The sequence below is a fragment of the Eubalaena glacialis genome, chromosome 7 (genome assembly GCF_028564815.1).
Source record: "Eubalaena glacialis isolate mEubGla1 chromosome 7, mEubGla1.1.hap2.+ XY, whole genome shotgun sequence".
NCBI classification, from domain to species: domain Eukaryota; kingdom Metazoa; phylum Chordata; class Mammalia; order Artiodactyla; family Balaenidae; genus Eubalaena; species Eubalaena glacialis.
This window is the reverse complement of record NC_083722.1, coordinates 82,097,719-82,123,748: the sequence shown is the minus strand read 5'-3', so window position 1 is coordinate 82,123,748 and position 26,030 is coordinate 82,097,719. Positions and strand designations below refer to the sequence as shown.

Here is a 26,030-nt window from a genome sequence, read left to right as displayed (position 1 = left end):
GTAATTTTCTATAATGTAGGAATTTTTTGGTCTGCTATAATTAAATGGACTAAGTAAAAGGTGCTTATCAGAAAATGCCCCATTAGCTTGGAAGTCTGTGACAAATCCTTTCTGATGTCCTTAATGTGTTATTATGAAATTCAATTACACAGCAAGCTCACCTTGCTTATTTCACAAGCCATAATCTGGTGATAGCTAAGGTGAGCAGTGAGTGAAAGTATCTTAAAATAATACAAATAGGAATTGGATAATTTTTACATTAAGATCCTTTTTATACAAGAAGAGTAAATGGCTTGCAAAGAAAACTTCTATTGTATAGACTTGAAATCATTCTACAATCCTTGGCTGGTTTAATTCCAGCAGAATCCAATTCCTACCTTGGTTTATCATTGTGGGTACAGCCATACTATGATCTTCATTGGTAATGAAGATGATAGTGGTCATAGCTGAAATTTTTTGACAGCAGCTCTGTACCCAGATCCATACCAAACGTTTTTCATCCATTTTTTTCATTTCATCTTAACGACGAAACTCTGGAATAACTATTATTATCTCCTTTTTATACATAAGGCTTAGTGATGGTATAAGTGACTTGGCTAAGTTCTCACATTTCGGAAACATGGTGCCAGGATTGGCCTGGAGAGCCAGTGCTCTTAGTTAGTGGTCGGGACTGTCTCCCATTGTAGATAAAGACAGCAGGAAATGCAGAAATTTAGAAAGAAAATTTTTGGTCATGAGGACATGTTCCTGTTGAGAAGAATAAAGTCAATGACACAGGCTGCTGATATCAATGCAAGAAATATAATTCACTTTGGAAGATCCTTCACATTCCCCTTCCTGCTCTGTTCCCGTGAAGAACCTCAATAGCAAGTTTACAGATGAGAAAGGGTTGAAGTAGAACACACAGTGACTCATGCCTTCAGGATGTCACTGACTTATATCACACCCACCCAGGTATCTGCTAGAGGGAGCAGAGAAACAGGAAAAGAATGGAAAGAAGGAAAGTAAAGAGACTGGGAATGAGGTTGGAAGTTGGAGGCAGAGGGACGGGGAATGCAGGAGGTGCTTTCTGAAGTGGCTTCGCCCCCATTCATACCGGGAGAACTGAAGTATTGAGCCACTCAAGGACCCAAAGGCCCTCACTCTCCCTTCTTTTGTCCTCCCCTGCCCTAAAGCCCCAAGTGAATGCATACCAGCTCCCACCATCATGGCTGGTCCATGACAGCTCCAAGACTAACTTCTCTTTTGAATCACCAAATGGGCTCTTGTCATCCATGACATGTAACTTTGTCAGGCTTTCTTATCCAAAGGTCCTAAGGAGCTTTGTCTCTGCTGCATTTCTTCTTAGTTGTTGAAATAATTTTCTTAGGTGAGAGGAGCTGTGCTATCGTTGACGATCAACAGTAATAAACATTTGAGAGGAACAGTCATCATCATGTAGTTGGTGTATTTATTGAACAGCTAGTTAGTTAAGTAATTGACTGCGTATTTACAGATTTATAAAACTGAATATTAATTTCTGGACATCTTATTTTCTGAAATATGAAGAAGGGAAAAATGTGTTTTTGTGGAAGCCCCAGGGAGTTAAAAATCCAGGAGAAAGGTAAAATCTATATATGGAATTACAAACATGTGGTTCATTTATTTTCTTCTTTTCTTTTTAGGGACTGGTTAAATATGCTGAGCCCACCGATTGTTCCTCCCAGTCAACAGCCAGCAGAGCGGCATCAGGATTCTTCCGGAAGCTTGAGTGCTCAAGGTGGGAATATGAAAAACACCAAGCTTAAAAAATAAAAATAATTAACTATAAATAGAGAAAATCAGTCACTTTGAGATGCCACTGTTTTTATTAAATGCTGATCACTTAGGCTCACACACCCAAAATGAGGTAATCTGTGCCTCATTTTATAGGATGATAGGTTCTTTGCAACTAAAAGGAATTTAAAAGAGAAATTGTCCTTGTTATCCTGAAGGTTAATCCATGGGCAAAATATAGTTTAAGGCATGAGAGCATGGCTTTGGTGTCAAATTGACCTTCATCTGAATTCCAACTCTAGCAATTCCTGCTGTGTGACTTTTATGAATTTCAGTTTTGTAAAATAAGACTAATAATAGATGGTGCCCACCTGCAAGTTTTTCATGAAGATTCAGTGAGGTATACTGTATATGGAATACTTGGGATAGCGCCTACCAAATACCAGTTGTTAGTATTATTATAAAGCAGACCCAATACTCCAGCATCACGGAGATCCATGTTTTCGTTAATACAGAGGTACAGCCGTTTCATTAAAGCAAAGGCTGTCACAGAGCTATGATGGGTAGTAGTAGTAATAGAAAAATTAGAAGGAAGCAGGGTTGAAAATTTGCCTGGGGTTCTCTTTGTTGACGAGAGCCACAAAGATGAACAGTTTAGTTTCTGGCTGTGAGCAGGGAATGTAACAGTCAGGAGTGTGTAGAGGAGGGACATAAAAGAATCTTCATCAGACACAGAGGGGTGGAGATGGGAAGGGTGGGGGGAGATCTAAAATGCATAGCTGGAGTGACAGACAACCTCAGAGTGGGACTCCCTGAGATAGCTTTCCCAGTTGGATTATAAAGATGGAAGCTCTATATCTATGGTTTAAAAAAAAAAAAGGAACTGAAACCAGTATAAATTACTCCAACAAAGGTGCCAGGGTTTTTTTTCCCTAATTGCCCCAGGGAGAAAGTGGAGCATCCCATTTTTCTTCAGGTATGGAGAGTTCAGAGTGAGAGCTCATACATCTTGAGTTGTGCATTTTGGTTGCCCAAGGGATGGAGATGTCGCTGTGATTTACTATCTGAAATAGATGATGCCCCTCAAATTGAGACTCTTTTTAGGGGTGTACATTTATAATTACTCATGACAGAAAAACAGAATCTTGGCTGTCAGGAGGAGTCCTTGCTGTGAGGAAACAGGTAATATTTTAAGTATCCTAAATAAGCCACAGGAGAGTGTGGTCTTTAAGCAAAGGCACCCAAGATCTGTAGTGGTGATGAGTGGCTGAAAGGATGTCTTAAAGTTGCCATTGCAAAGTGATGTTTTGACAGCAAGGGCTCAATTATGTTGAAGGTAAACAGAACTTGCATGGAGGACAAATTAACAAATTAAATTCCAAGAATTGTAGAAATGTTCTGGCCAATGTTAACCAGGTCTGGTACCCCTTCTCCCTGTCACCCTAGATTTCCATCTGGTATCCCTTTTCCTCTCCTGATAAACTTGGATAGTTTGTAGTTAATGAAAACCATCAAAAAGTAGTGTTTCCTATTTGCTTAATCTTTACATGTCATTGGCTTAGTTTTAGACAACGTAGTATACACTTACCAATATACTGAGCTAGTGTTTCCATCTGTTCTTATAAAGTGTTTGTCAAAGAAAAATAATAGGCTCAAGCATCCAGTGTATACCATCAGAAGGAGAAGGGAGGCACAGTTGTGAGTAGTCTGGGACTCTTCCTGGGTTTCTGTTGCACAATACCATTAACTCAGCACCTAATATATGCCAGACACTGTGCTCAGTGATTACATTTAGTCCTCACAAGTAAGTCAGACAGAGAAAGACAAGTATCGTGATATCACTTATATGTAGAATCTAAAATGTGATAGAAATGAACTTTTATACAAAACAGAAACAGACTTGCAGACATAGAAAACAAATTTATGGCTACTTAAGGGGAAGGTTGGGGGGAGGGATAAATTAGGAGTTTGGGATTAGCAGATACACACTACTATATGTAAAATAGATAAACAACAAGGTCCTACTGTATAGCACAGGGAACTGTATTCAATATCTTGTAATAAACTATAATGGAAAGGAATACGAAAAAGAATATATATATACACATACACATAACTGAATCACTTTGCGGTACGCCAGAAACTAACACAACATTGTAAATCATTATACTTCAATTTTTTAAAAAAAGAAATTTAGTCCTCCCAACAGCACCATGAGGAAGATACTAATTTTGTATATGCAGTTGTTATTTTTTACAGATGAAGAAACTGAGGCAGCAAGCTCTTGAATAATTTGGGTAAAGTTAGTCATTGGCAGAGCTGGGATTTAAACCCAAGCAGCCTGGCCCCAGAGCCCAACCACTGTTTTTATTTTTTAATTTTTTTGGCTTTGAACCGAGTAAATAAATTACCTAATCAAAAAAATACTATATATAAACCAGGAATTGAAAAATTACTTTTCTGTTGAGAGTTCCAATCGACAGGAAAACAAATTAAAACATCTCAAGGGCTAAGTAGCTAAGTCCTTTCAGAAAAAAGAAAAGCAGACCTCTGGTCACCTGTTTCAGGCCTGGACCTGCCTCCCCCCCGCCCCACACCCAGGCTTGTCAGAAATGACTGGTGGCCACACTCCCTCCAGGGGGGTGAGTGGCTGAGGGGTGTAGTTACCATGTTGACCAGATCTAGGGCAAGGCCAAGGGAGTGAGGGGCTGAATGAAGGGCAAGATGACTAGAGTGGGGGACTGCCCAGCCTGGGTGGTCGCTGTGCCCATCTTCTCCAAGGCCTCTCTAGACAACCTTATCTGAGTAGGTCAGGCTCTCTCACCTCACCTAGTGCCTTTTCATCACAGCCTTTTCACAGTTTGTAACTCGTGATTCATTTACATGTTTATTGCCTTTTTTCCTAGGAAGCCTAAGAGTTTTTAAAAGCAGAGACTGTCAGTTTGCTCACCCCTAGATCCCTAGTACCCTGAAATTTCTGGCATATATTAGATACGCTGGATTCTCATTAGAAGGAAGACAGGAAGGGAGAAAGGGAGGAAAAAGAGGGAGAGAAATGTTATTCAACTGGTCATTTCTTGTAACAACCTTGGAAGGAAAAAAACAGGGTAATTCATTGAAATCTGACTTTCAGTTTTTCCCCCAATTCCAATTTTTTGGTATATTAGGCATATTTGTAAAATTTAACAATGAGAGTATTGAACTTAGACCCATACATTTTAGCAATTAAAACAGTTATAGGTCACCTTATGCGGTGGCTCTTAAACTTTACTTATAAGCAATGAAAACTTTTCTGTCAAGTGAAATCTCATATGGAATCCCAATAAGTAAAGGAGTTAAAAGCAGAACTGCTCTGGGTGAAGTGGGAGTTATGGTCTCAGAACCCTGCTGTGGGGCCCTAATGAACCAGTTAAAAACACTGATGTAGTTCATCACCCTCAATTTGACCTTGCCCAAGGTCAAAGGCTCAATCAGAGTTAGGATTTGGATCCAGTCTTCTTCCACATCAGTGCCTTTCTGCAGACCCATTGCACTGGGATGTGAAGGTGGTTTTGAAGGCTCGTTCACAGGAAAAGAGGCTCTTCCATCTTCAGACTTCTAGGATAAACATAATAATAGCTAATGTTTATTTCATCTTCCAGTGGCCCAGGCCTACATGTGCACTTTAATTCTCAGAATAGCCTACTGAGACATAAGTACTATTATTACCCCCATTTTACACATGGACACTGGTACTTAGAGCAGGGAAGTGACACTATGAACCGCCACATCTCCATCAGAGGTGGAGAGGCCGAGATGTATCCATGCAGCTAGAGGCATAACTGCATTCTAACAGCAGGGAAAGATGGCCTAACCCATACGTAACTCTAGAAAACTTGCCCCAGCCCATACAAAAGTAAATGCATGCATTATACCTGGCCCTAGAGTCCCTTCTTTATTCAGTACAAATTTGTGTCACAGCCCCAGTTTCTACTAGACCAGAATGTCTCAAGTTCGTGAATTCCATCTTGAAATGAATAGCCCGGCTCCCAGCAGAGCCGAGCAGCCAGCAGGAACAGCATTGTACTCCGCGCCATTCGACTGGTTGGAGAAACGGGCAGCTCTCAGCTGGGCCATAATACATTTGCCAAATATCAATTACCATGGGCACGGGTGCCCTTAACACTTACGAAAACTGTGTTTTTCTGGAGACCGTGTGAAATGTAAAAATGCGAAGTTAAGACTTCAGAACTTACTCAAGAAAACGACCAAACTGACCTTTTGAAAATGAACCAGACTTTGCTCGAAGAATAGTTGTCAATTTGTTCTTGACATTTGTTCCTCTACAGCTATGACCCTTAAATTATTCATGCTTACCAGCTCCAAAATGGAATAATAATGCCTCTCTTCAGGCCTGTAAACCTTTTTTTGCAGGTTGCATGGATTTTGAGTGAGAAAGACACTCAGAAGGGCTTTTGGAGTTGCCAGAGTCTCATAAAAATAACATTCTCATACCTTTTGTACGGCAAAGCCACAGAAGATATTCCTTTATGAACATTAATTAATCTCCCACAAGACATAAATAGGCAGCAGATGCTTATTTTATAGGTGTAATATCCAAATTACTATTAACGAATTTATAGAAATCTCATGACGCCTCACAGCTAACCAGAGAGAGGGGAACCTGGCTGCCTGTCCTGGGTCCAACAGAGGAATCCTTTCACAGTCCTGTTTCCCGCCATGCAATTATTTGACGTTTACCTAATACCCTGAGTCTAAAAGCAGTCTTCCAAAATCTGTTTTATTAGTTATCGCACCAGACGTTATGCTTCATCGAACAACTGTGGTACCCACAGTGCTTAACATGGCGCCTAGGACATTGTAAACGCTGCATAAATATTTGATGAGTAGAATGAGTGAATCTTCTGCCCATGGGAAACAGGATGATTTGGTCTACTTTTTGGATCTTCCCTGTATCTTGAAGATTTATTCAAAATGCAAAGGAGAACTTCCCCTAAAAAAGCAATATTGACGATCAAAGTAATAATAGAAGCCAGCATTAATAAAGCACATGCTGTGTGCCCAGCGCTGTGTCCAGTTTTCCTGTGCATTACCTCTCAGTGACTTCTCCTAACACTTACTGGTGTAGGGCTGTGCTGTTTCCCCACTGTATGGGTGAGGTTAGGGTCACAGCCGGGGTCACAGCCCCACTGATTGTGGAGCAGAACACTGACCGAGGCCTGTCAGACTGGACTGTCTGCACCCTTAAGCCCCACACTGTGATAGAACCACAGAATTCCCATTTAGGTCAGTAAGAACTACACAGCTGAAATGTCCAGTGCAGTTTTTTTAATTTAGGTAGTTTTCTTTCTTGAGCCTTTCTGGATAAAATAGTACTCTCTTTAGAATTCTCCTTAGACCCATAGAGCCCCCGCCTCAACTCTCAGCTTGTGAAATGATTTGTTAGCATTTTCAGGCATACCTTTGTGATATTGCGCGTTCTGTTCCAGACCACCGCAATAAAACAAATATCGCAATAAAATGAGTCTGGTTTCCCAGGGCATATAAAAGTTGTATTTACACTACACTGTTGTCTATGAAGTGTCTAATAGCATTACATCTTTTAAAAATGTGCATACCTTAATTTAAAAATACTTTATTGCTAAAAAATGCATCATCTGAGCCTTCAGTAGGTTGTCGTAGTAACATCAAAGATCACTGATCAAAGATCACCATAACAAATATAATAATAATGCAAAAGTTTGAAATATTTTGAGAATTATCAAAATGTGACAAGAGACACAAAGTGAGCAAAAGCTGTAGGAAAAATGGTGCCATTGGACTTGCTCAACGCAGGGTTGCCACAAACCTTCAATTTGTAAAAAGCATAATAAATTGAAGCGCAAAAAAACAAGTTATACCTGTATGACATTCTTGAATCCAGATTCCTTCCCCTTCCCCTGTGAGGCAAGTAGTTGCCTTTTGGTCTCTGATTAACCTTGGGGCAAGGAAGTATTTTCTTATGCAGCTTTCAGGGTTCGGGGGGTGTCTTCTCTGCATAGAAGAAGTGATTAGAGGCGGGCAGTCAGCCCTCTCACTATATAAAGAAATGCCTTCTTTTCAGACATACTGTAAGTGAACCCTCTAGTAGAGAAATAAACACACTGATGGGTGTCTGAGGCTCTCTCCTATTCCAGAACCACCCCCCACCTACTTATTCCCCAAATGTACAACGGAGGGGCCTTGGCCCAGGATGTGGTCCTAGATTCCATTGCTGGAATTGGGATACATTTCCCCCTGGCTGCAGCATTGCCACCTTGCCTGAAATCAGGCCCTGGAGATACTACAGGCTTTGTAGGCTTCAGAGCTCAATAGTCTGACTAGGGACCTTCCTTCATGTGCAACAAAAAGCATTCAGAGTGGTACTTCACATATTTACAAGTGCACATAAATGTCTTGTGAGGTATTCCCCAGCTTCACTGCAATATAATTGACATATAACATTATGTTAATTTAAGGTGTACAACGTGATGATTTGATATACAAGGGCACATTTGAATCACATTTGTAAGCAGAGACTACCTGGAAAGAATGAAATTGCAAGAATTCCTAACTAATCATCCAAATTCTTCAACGTGTCGTTTTAAGTGGCATTTTCCAAGTAAAATATAGCCGCTACGAGATTTTACAAAAGGAGTGATGTACTTATTTCCCAAATGAAACCTGAACTATAATCTTGGCATATCATTTGCCTTCCAAAAAACAATATAGCTTTCTAATAGAAGAAAGTACCTTTTCATCCTTTTTATTCCATTATTGGTCATTTATCTTTCTCCCATTTGAGGGCACATATTTGCTGAGAAACAAATCTCAACAGTTCACTTTCTCCAGTTTTAATGCAAGTTAATTTTGCCCTACTGTGACATAAGTTGGTGGAAGAGTTTGCAAGCACCTGGTGCTCAGCAGAATCTTATCTAAAATGTCATCTTTATTGATCCGAAGGCTGACTGTTCCCAGTGGTGATCCGTCACCATTGAATTGTTTAAACAATAGTGTATTGGTATGCACATAAAGATACAGTCAGTTTCCAAGATCTATAAGAGAGAAAATGCATTAACTTGTAAAAAAAAAAACAACTCCAGATGGCAGCGTCAGAAAATCGAAAATCGAGTACAGTGTCTTGATTCAGAGATTTTAAATCTGATAAACTGGTGCCACATCATTTATTTTCAAGCTTGAAGACTGAGCTTCTGCATATAGGTTTTCTATTATCTACAGTTAAAATGCGTTAAATATAGATAATTAAGCATTTATATTAATTGACTCAAAAGGTGAACTGGAGGAATTATCTGCTCACACTGATCTAACCAAGGGGAGGGCAGCTAATATTGCTGTGTTTGGTCTGACTCCGTTGGTTTTTCTTCTGTTATTGCCATTAACCAATTTCAAAGTGGATGAAGCTGAAAGTTTGTAAATAGATTATTATCTGAAAGGCAATTTTATTTCACTAGAAATGGCTTTATTATGTGAAGAAGAGTAAAAATGTAATTTGGACCCCTGTCCTGATGCTCTTAGTCTGGTAGCAGAGAATGGTTTTATTTGTTAATTTGTCCTTTAGAGTTTCTGTAGCCAGTCTTTAAATAGAGCAATTTAGCATTTGGGAGAAAAACGAACTCTGCACTATCCAAGAATTTAATTGAAAATTACCCCATACCCATGCACAATAATTACCTTTCAAAACATTTCCCATTGCTTGACATCGCAGTGGTAATTGCTTAACAATATTATAATTTCATTACGTAGAGATTACAGTGGCAAAATGATGTAAGTTGGAGGCTTTGAAAATTAAGTTATAATGAAAACAAAACCATTTGTGCAAGTTTAAAGCACTTATTTCAATATAAAGTTATACATAATATCACCCAATTTTTGTATGAGTGTCGTTGGTAGAGTTCCAAAATTCACCCATTTAAAGCTTTAGTACTAAAAACCACAAAACCTGCCTTAGTCCCATGGTTATAATGCATGAAGTTCCAGTTCTACAGCGATATGTATTGGAACGAATGCATTTCTATAGCAGTTATTGCTTCAGTTTGCATGCATTATGTAGCCAAACCTCTACTAATGAATTGGATCCACCTTGATCCCTTTGCAGTTGGATGATAAAGACCCATGGCCCGTTACAACGGTTATTTTCGTTTTGAAAGGCTCCTGACTAGTTGTAAAAATGTATTGTTTTCTAATTTAATAACACCAGCTTAGGGCTTCCCTGGTGGCGCAGTGGTTGAGAATCTGCCTGCCAATGCAGGGGACACGGGTTCGAGCCCTGGTCTGGGAAGATCCCACATGCCGCGGAGCAGCTAAGCCCGTGAGCCACAATTACTGAGCTTGCGCGTCTGGAGCCTGTGCTCCACGACAAGAGAGGCCGCGATAGTGAGAGGCCCGCGCACCGTGATGAAGAGTGGCCCCGCTTGCCACAACTAGAGAAAGCCCTCGCACAGAAACGAAGACCCAACACAGCCATAAATTAATTAATTAATTAATTTAAAAAAAAAAAAAAGTTTCCCAGGGTTGCCCTCTGTAGTGGAGTCTGGCTCCATTTAAAAAACAAAAACAAAAAACAAAAAAACACCAGCTTAAAATTTTATCTTTTTGGAAAGTACAAGCACAGAATGCACTAAACAATTATATAGCATATAACTCTTATGTGCCAGAGGTCAGAATTTCCCCCAATGTGTTGATGCAGTAAAAACAAGACATTGGATGGCAGGTCTTTGAGAAAATTTGACTTATAATTATTTACCTCAGTAATATGTGGTTTTAATATCACACCTGATGGAAAAAATTAGTGTTACTTTTTTGAAAAATACATGATTTTTGATATAAGAACTTTTTATTTAAAGATGAATTAATTATAATATCCTGTATAAAATTAGTAGGGGGCTTTGTGTTCATTCAAACCTTTTTTTTAGTAGTAAAAAATCAAACAGATACAGTTTTGGAGTAGGGAGTGAGGTATAAATGAACACATCCCTCTCGTGTCTAACTCAGATATCTTACGTTTTCCATAATGATTATAACATTTGCTGAGTACTCACTGTGTGTGCGCTGAGTGTTATCTTATTTAGTTCTCATAGGTACTATAACAGGTACTATTACTATCCTTACTTTACATATGAGGAAACTGTGGCTGAGTAGTGAATTTTCTCAATGTCCCACAGCTGTGAAATGGTAGAAATGGGATTTGGACCCAGATCTATCTGACTTCATTGTCTAAATGTCTAAATTCTGCCTGTCTCTCTGAAGTCTTTTCTTTATATTTAAGCTTTATCAATGCTGTTCTGAGTTACTAAAAAAGCTGTAGCCTATAGTTTATGATTTATTGTATTGTTATTATTCTTAATAGTAATAGTAGTGATTATTTATTGAACAACTACCATGTGCTCTGTGCTATGCGTATTACCCAGTATCCAACTTAGTCCACAAAGTCCTATGAAATAAGGTTATTCCCATTTTAAAAATGAGCAAACGAAGGTTCAGTGAGGTAAAATATCTGTAACCAGCCTAAGGGCATGCAGGTGGTGAAGAGCAGAGCTCCCATCCATCCCCAGGTTTGTTGGATTCTAGAGCCCAGGGGTGCTCTTAGCCGCTCCCAGTTTAACTCCTCATTAATCTTTAGTAGCTGTTTTTGTTTTCATGTGTGTATGTCACATGTACAACTAGGCTGTCTCATCCATAACCAGACTGCTCAGTCACGTAGCAAGCACACAGTGGTTACTTATTGGTCGCCTGATTTTGTTCCGTTCTCTGAAGTAGCCCCAATATGAAAGGGTTAATGGATTGAATATCTGAAAGTAAAGGACATGCACACTCTCCTTTGATGTGCAGAAGTGACCCAGGGGATCCTCTTCAATATGAAACAGCCACTTGAAAAGCATTCCCACCCTCTCCTACTTAGAGGAGGAGGGTGGAGGCAAGGCCCTAGGGACCACTCTTAAGGTAACAATAGAAAATAAAGGAAAAGCAGCCTGCCTTCTCTGAGTTCCTGTTCTTAATCAGAAACTGTGCAAAGTGCTCAGGTCAGCTACCACTATCAATGTGGCCGTTAGCTAAGTCCTGTCATATTTCAATGATGCAGCCGTTAGCCGCAATGTGGCCGTTAGATAAGTCCTGTCATATTTCAAGGATGCAAGAAGCCACTGCAACCAAGAGTCACAAAAACTCATCAAAGGCACCATAGGGGTCATTGGATCTGGCCCCCTGTCCTACACAGGGTTCATCTACAAAATCTCACACAGGTGATTGCCCCAGTCCCCGCTTCACCCTCCCTAGAGTCCACGTTCCATTTCCTGGTCAGCTCCAGTGTCTAGAAAATTCTTCCTTGTGCTGAGCCAAAATCTGGCTCCTTGTAACTTTCACCCGTTGATCCTGTTGCTTTCTCCTGGAACCCCACAGCATCTTCTTAATTTCCCATTCATTTGCCACCCTTTATATACGTGAAGCCAGAAGGGCTGTTATCACTTCCATCAAGCTTTCCCTTTTCTGGAGTTAATAAGCTCAGTTCCTTTGGGCCTATTGAGCTAGTTGCCTCTGCCCCTCCCACCAGGACTGTCTCATCTTTGTCAGTGGTTTTGGAAATATGAAAAATCAAAGTTCTTTTGTTTCCAAAACTGATGTCTTTAAATGTAGGACACCTTTACAATTTTTTTACTTTCCATATTTAAATCCCCATAATGTAATAGCTTCCAATTGAATGTGTTACACCAGTATTGTGTTAACAATAAGATCGAGCAGGTATGGTCAAAAGAACACTGAACTGGGAATCTGGAAACCCAAGTTCCTCCCTGACTCTGCCTCTAACTCACCAAGTGACCTCAGATGAACTGTTTAACTTTGCAGACCCTGTTTCCCTCATCCATAAAACGGGCGTGATAATTCCTGCCTCTTTCACAAGATCATAACAGTCAAATGAGCTACTGCATGAGAAAGTGCTTTCTAAACCATCGGGGGTTCTACTAGTTGAGATGTTACTAAGCAAGGCAGATGAAATCATTCTTCTGTTAAACCCCACTTTTTTTTTTTGTTTGTTTGTTTGTTTGTTTTTTTTTTAAAACATCTTTATTGAAGTATAATTGCTTTACAATGGTGTGCTAGCTTCTGCTTTACAACAAAGTGAATCAGTTACACATATACATATGTTGCCATATCTCTTCCCTCTTGCATCTCCCTCCCTCCCACCCTCCCTATCCCACCCCTCTAGGTGGTCACAAAGCACCGAGCTGATCTCCCTGTGCTATGCGGCTGCTTCCCACTAGTTATCTATTTTACATTTGGTAGTGTATATATGTCCATGACACTCTCTCACCCTGTCACATCTCACCCCTCCCCCTCCCCATATCCTCAAGTCCATTCTCTAGTAGGTCTGTGTCTTTATTCCCATCTTGCCACTAGGTTCTTCATGACCTTTTTTTTTTTTTTTTCCCTTAGATTCCATATATATGTGTTAGCATACTGTATTTGTTTTTCTCTTTCTGACTTACTTCACTCTGTATGACAGACTCTAACTCCATCCACCTCATTACAAACACCTCCATTTCATTTCTTTTTATGGCTGAGTAATATTCCATTGTATATATGTGCCACATCTTCTTCATCCATTCATCCGATGATGGACACCTAGGTTGCTTCCATGTCCTGGCTATTGTAAACAGAGCTGCAATGAATATTTTGGTACATGACTCTTTCTGAATTATGGTTTTCTCAGGGTATATGCCTAGTAGTGGGATTGCTGGGTCATATGGTAGTTCTATTTTTAGTTTTTTAAGGAACCTCCATACTGTTCTCCATAGTGGCTGTATCAATTTACATTCCCACCAACAGTGCAAGAGTGTTCCCTTTTCTCCACACCCTCTCCAGCATTTATTGTTTCTAGATTTTTTGATGATGGCCATTCTGACCGGTGTGAGATGATACCTCATTGTAGTTTTGATTTGCATTTCTCTAATGATTAATGATGTTGAGCATTCTTTCATGTGTCTGTTGGCAATCTGTATCTCTTCTTTGGAGAAATGTCTATTTAGGTCTTCTGCCCATTTTTGGATTGGGTTGTTTGTTTTTTTGTTATTGAGCTGCATGAGCTGCTTGTAAATCTTGGAGATTAATCCTTTGTCCGTTGCTTCATTTGCAAATATTTTCTCCCATTCTGAGGGTTGTCTTTTGGTCTTGTTTATGGTTTCCTTTGCTGTGCAAAAGCTTTTAAGTTTCATTAGGTCCCATTTGTTTATTTGTGTTTTTATTTCCATTTCTCTAGGACCTGGGTCAAAAAGGATCTTGCTGTGACTTATGTCATACAGTGTTCTGCCTATGTTTTCCTCTAAGAGTTTGATAGTGTCTGGCCTTACACTTAGGTCTTTAATCCATTTTGAGTTTATTTTTGTGTATGGTGTTAGGGAGTGTTCTAATTTCATACTTTTACATGTACCTGTCCAATTTTCCCAGCACCACTTATTGAAGAGGCTGTCTTTTCTCCACTGTATATGCTTGCCTCCTTTATCAAAGATAAGGTGACCATATGTGCGTGGGCTTATCTCTGGGCTTTCTATCCTGTTCCATTGATCTATATTTCTGTTTTTGTGCCAGTACCAAACTGTCTTGATTACTGTAGCTTTGTAATATAGTCTGAAGTCAGGGAGCCTGATTCCTCCAGCTCCATTTTTCGTTCTCAAGATTGCTTTGGCTATTCGGGGTCTTTTGTGTTTCCATACAAATTGTGAAATTTTTTGTTCTAGTTCTGTGAAAAATGCCAGTGGTAGTTTGATAGGGATTGCATTGAATCTGTAGATTGCTTTGGGTAGCAGAGTCATTTTCACAATGTTTATTCTTCCAATCCAAGAACATGGTATATCTCTCCATCTATTTGTATCATCTTTAATTTCTTTCATCAGTGTCCTATAATTTTCTGCATACAGGTCTTTTGTCTCCTTAGGTAGGTTTATTCCTAGGTATTTTATTCTTTTTGTTGCAATGGTAAACGGGAGTGTTTTCTTAATTTCACTTTCAGATTTTTCATCATTAGTATACAGGAATGCAAGAGATTTCTGTGCATTAATTTTGTATCCTGCTACTTTACCAAATTCATTGATTAGCTCTAGTAGTTTTCTGGTAGCATCTTTAGGATTCTCTATGTATAGTATCATGTCATCTGCAAACAGTGACAGCTTTACTTCTTCTTTTCCGATTTGGATTCCTTTTATTTCTTTTTCGTCTCTGATTGCTGTGGCTAACACTTCCAAAACTATGTTGAATAATAGTGGTGAGAGTGGGCAACCTTGTCTTGTTCCTGATCTTAGTGGAAATGGTTTCAGTTTTTCACCATTGAGGACAATGTTGGCTGTGGGTTTGTCATATACGGCCTTTATTATGTTGAGGAAAGTTCCCTCTATGCCTACTTTCTGCAGGACTTTTATCATAAATGGGTGTTGAATTTTGTCGAAAGCTTTCTCTGCATCTATTGAGATGATCATATGGTTTTTCTCCTTCAATTTGTTAATATGATGTATCACGTTGATTGATTTGCGTATATTGAAGAATCCTTGCATTCCTGGAATAAACCCCACTTGATCATGGTGTATGATCCTTTTAATGTGCTGTTGGATTCTGTTTGCTAGTATTTTGTTGAGGATTTTTGCATCTATGTTCATCAGTGATATTGGCCTGTAGTTTTCTTTCTTTGTGACATCTTTGCCTGGTTTTGGTATCAGGGTGATGGTGGCCTCGTAGAATGAGTTGGGGAGTGTTCCTCCCTCTGCAATATTTTGGAAGAGTTTGAGAAGGATAGGTGTTAGCTCTTCTCTAAATGTTTGATAGAATTCGCCTGTGAAGCCATCTGGTCCTGGGCTTTTGTGTGTTGGAAGATTTTTAATCACAGTTTCAATTTCAGTGCTTGTGATTGGTCTGTTCATATTTTCTATTTCTTCCTGGTTCAGTCTCGGCAGGTTGTGCATTTCTAAGAATCTGTCCATTTCTTCCAGGTTGTCCATTTTATTAGCATAGAGTTGCTTGTAGTAATCTCTTATGATCGTTTGTATTTCTGCAGTGTCAGTGGTTACTTCTCCTTTTTCATTTCTAATTCTATTAATTTGAGTCTTCTCCCTTTTTCTCTTGATGAGTCTGGCTAATGGTTTATCAATTTTGTTTATCTTCTCAAAGAACCAGCTTTTAGTTTCATTGATTTTTGCTATTGTTTCCTTCATTTCTTTTTCATTTATTTCTGATCTGATCTTTATGATTTCTTTCCTTCTGCTAGCTTTGGGGTTTTTTTGTTCTTCTTTCTCTAATTGCTTTAGGTGCAAGGTTAGGTTGTTTATTCGAGATGTTTCCTGTTTCTTGATGTAGGCTTGTATTGCTATAAACTTCCCTCTTAGAACTGCTTTTGCTGCATCCCATAGGTTTTGGATCGTCGTGTCTCCATTGTCATTTGTTTCTAGGTATTTTTTGATTTCCCCTTTGATTTCTTCAGTGATCACTTCGTTATTAAGTAGTGTATTGTGTAGCCTCCATGTGTTTGTGTTTTTTACAGATCTTTTCCTGTAATTGATATCTAGTCTCATAGCGTTGTGGTCGGAAAAGATACTTGATACGATTTCAATTTTTTTAAATTTACCAAGGCTTGATTTGTGACCCAAGATATGATCTATCCTGGAGAATGTTCCATGAGCACTTGAGAAAAATGTGTATTCTGTTGTTTTTGGGTGGAATGTCCTATAAATATCAATTAAGTCCATCTTGTTTAATGTATCATTTAAAGCTTGTGTTTCCTTATTTATTTTCATTTTGGATGATCTGTCCATTGGTGAAAGTGGGGTGTTAAAGTCCCCTACTATGATTGTGTTACTGTCGATTTCCCCTTTTATGGCTGTTAGTATTTGCCTTATGTATTGAGGTGCTCCTATGTTGGGTGCATAAATATTTACAATTGTTATACCTTCCTCTTGGATCGATCCCTTGATCATTATATAGTGTCCGTCTTTGTCTCTTGTAATTGTCTTTATTTTAAAGTCTATTTTGTCTGATATGAGAATTGCTACTCCAGCTTTCTTTTGATTTCCATTTGCATGGAATATCTTTTTCCATCCCCTCACTTTCAGTCTGTATGTGTCTCTAGGTCTGAAGTGGGTCTCTTGTAGACAGCATATATATGGGTCTTGTTTTTGTATCCATTCAGCCAGTCTGTGTCTTTTGGTGGGAGCATTTAATCCATTTACATTTAAGGTAATTATCGATATGTATGTTCCTATTCCCATTTTCTTAAATGTTTTGGGTTTGTTATTGTAGGTGTTTTCCTTCTCTTGTGTTTCTTGCCTAGAGAAGTTCCTTTAGCATTTGTTGTAAAGCTGGTTTGGTAGTGCTGAACTCTCTCAGCTTTTGCTTGTCTGTAAAGGTTTTAATTTCTCCATCAAATCTGAATGAGATCCTTGCTGGGTAGAGTAATCTTGGTTGTAGGTTTTTCTCCTTCATCACTTTAAGTATATCCTGCCACTCCCTTCTGGCTTGCAGCGTTTCTGCTGAAAGATCAGCTGTTAACCTTATGGGGATGCCCTTGTGTGTTATCTGTTGTTTTTCCCTTGCTGCTTTTAATATGTTTTCTTTATATTTAATTTTTGATAGTTTGATTAATACGTGTCTTGGTGTGTTTCTCCTTGGATTTATCCTGTATGGGACTCTCTGTGCTTCCAGGACTTGATTAACTATTTCCTTTCCCATATTAGGGAAGTTTTCAACTATAATCTCTTCAAATATTTTCTCAGTCCCTTTCTTTTTCTCTTCTTCTTCTGGGACCCCTATAATTCGAATGTTGGTGCGTTTAATGTTGTCCCAGAGGTCTCTGAGACTGTCCTCAGTTCTTTTCATTCTTTTTTCTTTATTCTGGTCTGCAGTAGTTATTTCCACCATTTTATCTTCCAGGTCACTTATCCGTTCTTCTGCCTCAGTTATTCTGCTATTGATCCCATCTAGAGTATTTTTAATTTCATTTATTGTGCTTGTCATCGTTTCTTGGTTCCTCTTTAGTTCTTCTACGTCCTTGTTAAATGTTTCTTGCATTTTGTCTATTCTATTTCCAAGACTTTGGATCATCCTTACTATCATTATTCTGAATTCTTTTTCAGGTAGACTACCTATTTCCTCTTCATTTGTTAGGTCTGGTGTGTTTTGACCCTGCTCCTTCATCTGCTGTGTGTTTTTCTGTCTTCTCATTTTGCTTATCTTACTGTGTTTGGGGTCTCCTTTTCACAGGCTGCAGGTTCGTAGTTCCCGTTGTTTTTGGTATCTGTCCCCAGTGGCTAAGGTTGGTTCAGTGGGTTGTGTAGGTTTCCTGGTGGAGGGAACTAGTGCCTGTGTTCTGGTGGATGAGGCTGGATGTTGTCTTTCTGGTGGGTTCGTCCACGTCTGGTGGTGTGTTTTGGGGTGTCTGTGGCCTTATTATGATTTTAGGCAGCCTCTCTGTTAATGGATGGGGCTGTGTTCCTCTCTTGCTAGTTGTTTGGCATAGGGTGTCCAGCACTGTAGCTTGCTGGTTGTTGAGTGAAGCTGGGTCTTGATGTTGAGATGGAGATCTGTGAGAGATTTTCGCCGTTTGGTATTACGTGGAGCTGGGAGGTCTCTTGTGGACCAGTGTCCTGAAGTTGGCTCTCCCACCTCAGAGGCACAGCCCTGATGCCTGGCTGGAGCACCAAGAGCCTTTCATCCACACGGCTCAGAATAAAAGGGAGAAAAAATGGAAAGAAAGAAAAAAAGAGGATAAAATAAAATAAAATAAAGCAATTATAATAAAAAATAAAAAAAAATTATTAAGAGTAAATTTATTAAGAAAAAAATTTTTTTTTAATTTTTAAAAATAGATTTATTAATTTTTTATACTAAAAATAAGAAAAAAATTATTTAGAAAAAATTTATTAAGAAAAAAAATTTTTTAATTTTTTAAAATAAAAAATATGAAAAAACTTATTAAAAATTTTTTTAGAAATAGAAAATAAGGAAAAAATTATTAAGAAAACATTTATTAGGGAAAAAAAAAATTTTTAAGCCAAAAAAAAAAAAAACGGACGGACCTAACCCTAGGACTAACGGTGAGAGCAAAGCTATACAGACAAAATCTCACCCAGAAGCATACACATCTACACTCACAAAAAAAAGGAAAAGGGGAAAAGTTAATATATCCTGCTCCCAAAGTCCATCTCCTAAATTTGGGATGATTCGTTGTCTATTCAGGTATTCAACAGATGCAGGCACATCAAGTTGTTTGTGGAGCTTTAATCCGCTGCTTCTGAGGCTGCTGGGAGAGATTTCCCTTTCTCTTCTTTGTTCGTACAGCTCCCGGGGTTCAGCTTTGGATTTGGACCCGCCTCTGCATGTAGGTCCCCTGAGGGCGTCTGTTCCCCGCCCAGACAGAACGGGGTTAAAGGAGCAGCTGATTCGGGGGCTCTGGCTCAGTCAGGCCGGGGGGAGGGAGCCGTACGGAGGAGGCGGGGCGAGCCTGCGGCGGCAGAAGCCGGCGTGACGTTGCAGCAGCCTGAGGCGCGCCGTGCGCTCTCCCGGGGAAGTTGTCCCCGGATCACGGGAGCCTGGCGTGGCGGGCTGCACAGGCTCCCGGGAGGGGCGGTGTGGAGAATGACCTGTGCTCGTCCACAGGCTGTTTGGTGGCGGCAGCAGCAGCCTTAGCGTCTCATGCCCGTCTCTGGGGTCCGCGCTGATAGCCGCGGCTCGCGCCCGTCTCTGGAGTTCGTTTAAGTGGCGCTCTGAATCCCCTCTCCTTGCACGCCGCGAAACAAAGAGGCAAGAAAAAGTCTCCTGCCTCTTCGGCAGCTGCAGACTTTTTCTCGTGCACCCTCCCGGCTAGTTGTGGTGCGCTAGACCCTTCAGGCTGTGTTCACGCAGCCAATCCCAGTCCTCTCCCTGGGATCCGACCGAAGCCCGCGCCTCAGCTCCCAGCCCCCGCCCGCCCCGGCGGGTGAGCAGACAAGCCTCTCGGGCTGGTGAGTGCTGCTCGGCGCCGAGCCTCTGTGCGGGAATCTCTCCGTTTTTCCCTCTGCGTCCCTGTTGCTGTGGGATCCGCGCTGATAGCCGCAGCTCGCGCCCGTCTCTGGAGCTCGTTTAGGCGGCGCTCTGAATCCCCTCTCCTTGCGCGCCGCGAAACAAAGAGGCAAGAAAAATTCTCTTGCCTCTTTGGCAGCTGCAGTCTTTTTCCCGGACTCCCTCCCGGCTAGCACCGAAGCCCGAGCCCCAGCTCCCAGGCCCCGCCCGCCCCGGCGGCTGAGCAGACAAGCCTCTCGGGCTGGTGAGTGCTGGTCGGCACCGCTCCTCTGTGCGGGAATCTCCGCTTTGCCCTCCGCACCAATGTGGCTGCGCTCTCCTCCGTGGCTCCGAAGCTTCCCCCCTCTGCTACCCGCAGTCTCTGCCCACGAAGGGGCTTCCTAGTGTGTGGAAACCTTTCCTCCTTCACAGCTCCCTCCCACTGGTGCAGGTCCCGTCCCTATTCTTTTGTCTCTTATTTCTTTTTTCTTTTGCCCTACCCAAGTACGTGGGGATTTTCTTGCCTTTTGGGAGGTCTGACGTCTTCTGCCAGCGTTCAGTGGGTGTTCTGTAGGAGCAGTTCCACGTGTAGATGTATTTCTCATGTATCTGTGGGGAGGAAGGTGATCTCCGCGTCTTACTCTTCCGCCATCTTGAACCCCACTTTTTAAGAACTGCTGGCCCTGCGTGCAACTCACCAGAGAGTCCGCGGATTTCTTGTTTCCCCCAGATCACTGCAAACTCCTTGAAAACAGGGCCTCTCTCTTATATCTTCATATTCCCAACACCTGGCTTGGTGCCTGGGTCAGGGAAGGATCACGTTAAATGTTTTTGGGTGGTTAGAAGAAGGATGGGCAGAGGAATGGCTGTGGTACGGTTTCAAAACCCCACTCCACCATTTTGTCACCACTCCCTTGGCCTTAACTCCAGTTTGTCACTGTCCTGACGGTGTCCATGCACCAGCTTAATCTGATTTTGGCTGGGTAAGGTGAGGTCCCACCACCACCACCACTACCACCGCCTTCCCTTCCTCGGGGCAGTGACGCTTAAGATCACAGCTTTGTTTCACAGTCATTGATTCACCCTTTCAAAAGATACTCAGTATTTACTGAGCCTCTGTTCTGTGTCAGCCCTGCCCATGCCCACCATCCAAGCTCCTCCAAAACTGACCCTGGTAAGCTTGTAGCCCAAAGGTTTGGTTTTCTTTGGTCCTTAGTAGCCTGTGCTAAGGAAGAGAGACAAGTGTTGTCTTAATCATCCCCTCCTCCCTGAGCCTGCTCTGGTCCTCTCCAGCTGAGGGAGGTCTTGCCCTCCCAGCCTCCAAGCCTATTACATGGATTTTGAGAAGTACTCAGAAGGCACTCGCTTGCTAGTGCTAGTGATGGCATCAAGTACATAAGTACTGAGCACAACGCTGGGCACATACAAGGTGGTCAGGAAATATCTTAGTAAAGCTTTTTTTTTTTTCATTCCATGCCATTTGTTGAAAACCAACCAAACCTTGCTAACCTTGCTGGTTACTTAGGCGGTAGGTGTTCTCTTCATCCAAACCATCTAAATAGCTGTCACAAGAAAAAAAAAAACAAGCCATGTTCATTTTCCCAGCAAATTTGACAGATCTTGCTACCACTAATAAAATTACAGATCATCTGACATTGTTTTCCATATGTGTTCTATGCTTTGAGTATCATATTTCTAAACATTATTTTAATTCATGTTTATTTGGTAGTCTTTTTAGGTTGTATGAATGGGGATTGAGCTCTTTATTAGATCATTTAATTTGCATTGTTTGGCATTTGTGCAGCTCTGGCCCATGAAGAAGTCTAGAGCTGTGATAATCAAATTTTGAATCCTGTTCAAGTATCCCTAATCCTCATAACTCTTTAGTCCTTTGGCCCTCTTCGTTAATCCTTTCTCCTCCCTGCCAGCTCTCCACGCTCATTTTTCTTGTACTTTATAGCGGATCTGGCCCCTGTGATCACCGTTTCTTCTCTGTCTTACACTGCAAGTATAGAGTTATCACATCTGCAGCGCTTCTCCATTCCAGCACTGACATTCTGCCCGCATAAGGACAGTCTCCCAGGAAAGATGGTGATTCCTGCTTCCTTGCCCTTCTCTGTTGCAGTTTAAGAATTACAGGCCAGGCCAGCAGCTAACATGACGGTGGTTCCCCTTCCCACAGGTGGAGAAGACCTGAGTGTGGAAGAGGACGAGGAAGTGCTGACTCTGCTGTATGACCCATGTCTGAACTGTTACTTTGATCCCCAGACTGGGAAATACTACGAGTTGGTGTAATGCCTCCTTCCAGGGCAAAGAATGGCCACCCCAGGCGGAACAGGATAGCAGTTCTGACTGGCATCACAATGCATGTGTTGGCCAGGACCATGGAATCAACAGTAACTAAGAGAAATGAAGTTAGTTTGTACATAGTGTTCAATGTTAAGACTACCTACATTCTTTTTGTAGATGGGTATGATTTTTTGGAACTGTGAAGGAATTAATACAGAGATAAGATTTTAGAACTTTGAATTGGTTCTTATTTGTTGGTTCTCATCCTACATATAATTTTGTTTATTTCATATAATTTTATGTAAACAAATTAAGAGTTATTAATGCAAATTTTTTGCAGTGTTAATCTGTAAATGATGGCTTGATATACAGAAAATGTATTCTTGTTTAAAAGATATCTGGGTACCTTTTATTTTATTACCTATTTGTATTAAAAATAAAGTATGATGGTCAGAAGAATGCCTTTTAAACTGCTTCTTTTTATTTACCCCACTTTCTTTACCAGAATATTCCTAGATGGTATTTACCTTTCCTTAGATTATTAGAAAAAGGATTAACTGTGAAGTAGTCAGACTTTATGACCATATTTTATTGGTACCGACCTCGCTATTTCCATTTCATTATAGTTCATCCAGAGTTTGCCAAAGATCACAACATTGTTAATAACTTAAGCTGCTTAGCTCTGTGCTTTTTTTTTTTTAATTTTTTACCAGTTATCTCTGAATTCTAATAATATGATCCAAATCTAGTGCCATGGATCCAAATTTAATAAGAAATCACCCATTTGAACACCCCACATACCTCACCACTCCTGTGACTTGGACCTGGAGAAATGGAGGAGGCTTCCTTTGGTCTTTAGAATATGTCACTGTAACTCTGCTCGCTGCATCACAAGGAAAAATATCATGTACTTCCTGAATTCGAGTAGACCAGCCTTGAATTGTGTGCCAGGTATATAAATATTGAGCTCAAGGAAGTACTTTTTATATTAGCTGGCATGTTTTGTTACTTAATAAAGATTTTTTTAATGAAGAAGAGTACCATTGGAAATGAAAAATTATTGGTGTACAGTTGGATTTAATGGCATTACTATAATTTCATTTAATGTTGCTTGATGGAGGAAATAAGAGCTCTTTTTTCAGGAGTAGATTTGGGCTCCTGTTCAAAGGATCATACATTATTTAGAACCGTGCTGGTATTTGATAAGCTTTTAATCCTATTGTTCACAAAGAATACCTTTGTTATGAATATTTCTCCAAGATCTTCATACTTACAAAATGCAGGAAAAAACTGCAGCTTCAGAAAGCATGCAGGATGATAAAAAGAGTTGGTCATGACCTTGAAGATTGGCGTAGGACTTGGAAAGCCTTGTTCCTTCTTTAGTGAGTCTCAGGATCATCCACATAAATAGGGGAGTCAACTAAATGTCTATACTAGTTAAGATGTGAGGTTACAAATATCAAAAACATCATGAGCTAAAAGTAATTAAGGATACAAGAGTGCTTCGTGAACCCCCAAACAGAATGCTGAAAGGCCTCTGAGTGGACTCAAGCTAGAACCTAGAAAACTCTGTTGGGATTCTTGAACTGCAAGCAACAGACACCCTTGATCCCAGAATTCAAAGAGTTGTTGAACAATCAGACCCCAGGAGGCACAGGAATCAGGCAGCTCCAGGGATCCTATAGTAGGAACTATCAGTTTCTCTCGACAATGTTCTCCAAAATCATGGTGCCACCTTTTTCTGCCTTGAGTCTCTGCTCAAGGAGCAAGAGGCTGGTAGGCTTGACTTCTCGGTTATCCCCAGGACTACATGGAATGGAAACAAGATAGTCCCTGAAGAAGAGGGTGCTATTAACAAAATGGAGAGGGACACTAAGCAGGCAAAAATGACAGATGTCTACCCTGGGCATCTAAAAATGTTGTCTCTGTGACTCACCTCTGATCCATTTTGCCCATCTCTTCTCTCTTCTCTCTCCCCAAAATTTTCTCGGCTATTCAGTCCACCCACCGGAACAGTTAGCCAACCACAGCCCATACATCCAACCACACAGAAATATTAACTCTCAATTTCAATTCAAATATCCCAGACTTGGGATTCCAACTGGCCCACTTTGGTCCAATGGCCATCAGAACCCTCTTCTGTGGATGGTGGAGAAAGGCAGTTAAGGAGTTTCTCATGAACCAAGCAAACACTCCAAAAATTATCTACCACAAGGTCATATTTTACACTTTGTTTGTTTAAAAGGAGTAGCTTCAATTTCTGTTGAGATTTCTATAGAAGAATTGAAAAATAGAAATAGATGTGCTTCACACTGCCAATTTTAAACCAAAATGGTACAGCCAGATTACTTGGAAATTCATTGACTGGGCTATATGGCTTCACTTATCAAATTTTGCTGCATATGAGAATCTCCTGGGAAGTTTATAAAAATACTTCTATACCTAAGTTTCACCCCCAGAACGTTTGATTTGATTGGTCTTGGGTGCACCCTGGGCATTAGAAAATTTTAAAACCTCCCCTGGCAATTCGAATGTGTAGTCATGCTTGAGAACCACAGTTATAGATCAGATCCAATGTGATGAGAGGGCATATTTGCCTCATGGCACATGTAACAGTGAGGAAAAGTTTATATTATTATTAGTTTCCACTTTCAAGACCTGGATTTCTACTATTCTCATCAAATGTGTACTAAACATTATATATGAAATTGACTATTGCAAATGGATCCTGAAAAAAATAATTCAATTCAATATGGAAGTACATCTTAAGATAATTTGGTATCAGTTTGGGGATTGATTCAGTTTCTTGTTTCATACAATTCAGGATGCAACTTGTAAGTGACATTAAGTCTTCAATTTCTAAATTATTATTTAATTACAGAGCTCAGGAATTATAGAAAAAAAAACTGTCAGCTGATTTGTGGCATCAAATCAATAATTTAGCTTCCCTGGCAATTATAATTTCTCTCTCTAATTAATTTAATTTTATTTTCTATTAAAGGAAAAATACTGACCGATGAAAAATACATAGACACTTGCATAATAATTTGCTGTATTGTATTTCTCCATATTTTTAGATTAGCTTCATTTGAATCAGTCATTTCAGCCACGTCTTGAATTTTTTTTTTTTGAAGTACAAACTGTTTAATAACCAAGAATATGTAGTCACAGACTGTACAACCTGAAGGACGATTAATTAAAAGAACTAATTTTAAAGTTGCCCTTTGGCTTTATTTAAAGATCTAGCTGCTGAAAGTTTCTGGATTGTTCTTTTTTAAAAACTGTTTAATGACAGCAAGTACAGTACTAAAGCTAGGTTTATTCCAGGTGGCCTCCTGAGACTCTCAATCATCAGTCAAAATGGCCAGAATAATGATTAAGAATCTCCTATCTGCATAGGGTTGTACTGTAGGATTTCTATTTCATACATGATTCATTTTGCATTCCAGAAAAGTTAATCATAAAGAGGATTCTTCTCAAGCAAATCCTATTTTCTCTTTTTCTTCCATTATAATGGTTGTGATAGAATCATCTAATTGGGCCTAGGAAGTACAATCAAGATCATTTCTTTAAACTCTGATTTTATAATTGAGAAAAGTGAGATTCAGATTGGGAAGTTAATTATCCAAAGGCAATTTGCAGAAGGGAGAATGGAATCCATGACTCCTCACTTCCAACCCAGCTCTTTTCCCACCCTGAGGGAATTAAGATGAGGATTCAAGTGACAGAGTTAGGTGGACATCACAGTCACTGTACAGTGGCCACTAGAGGACACTAGAGCCTGCTGGGAGTTTGGGTTCTCTGTTTTCATTTAGTGTTTTCTTCTCTTTTGTTTGTGTAGATTCTTCCTTCCATATTAGGCCTTTTTATACTTCAAGGATCAGCATTTCCCAAAGTGTTTCAAGAAGCAAATTCCACTCGATGTTAATAAATTTAAT

The 26,030-nt window shown here is 40.1% G+C and overlaps 1 protein-coding gene across 4 annotated transcripts in view; it reads left to right on the top strand.

The window, feature by feature from the left end:
* CFAP20DC (CFAP20 domain containing) overlaps window positions 1-22,183 on the top strand; it is a 277,728-nt gene extending 255,545 nt beyond the window's left edge. For all 4 annotated transcript variants that reach the window (XM_061195461.1, XM_061195462.1, XM_061195460.1 and 1 more), the window contains 2 exons: window positions 1,665-1,759; window positions 21,986-22,183. In XM_061195461.1, coding sequence (XP_061051444.1) covers window positions 1,665-1,759; window positions 21,986-22,098 — 208 coding nt within the window. In that variant the 3' untranslated portion in view covers window positions 22,099-22,183. The remainder of the gene's footprint in view (window positions 1-1,664; window positions 1,760-21,985) is intronic.
* Window positions 22,184-26,030: the final 3,847 nt, after the last annotated feature.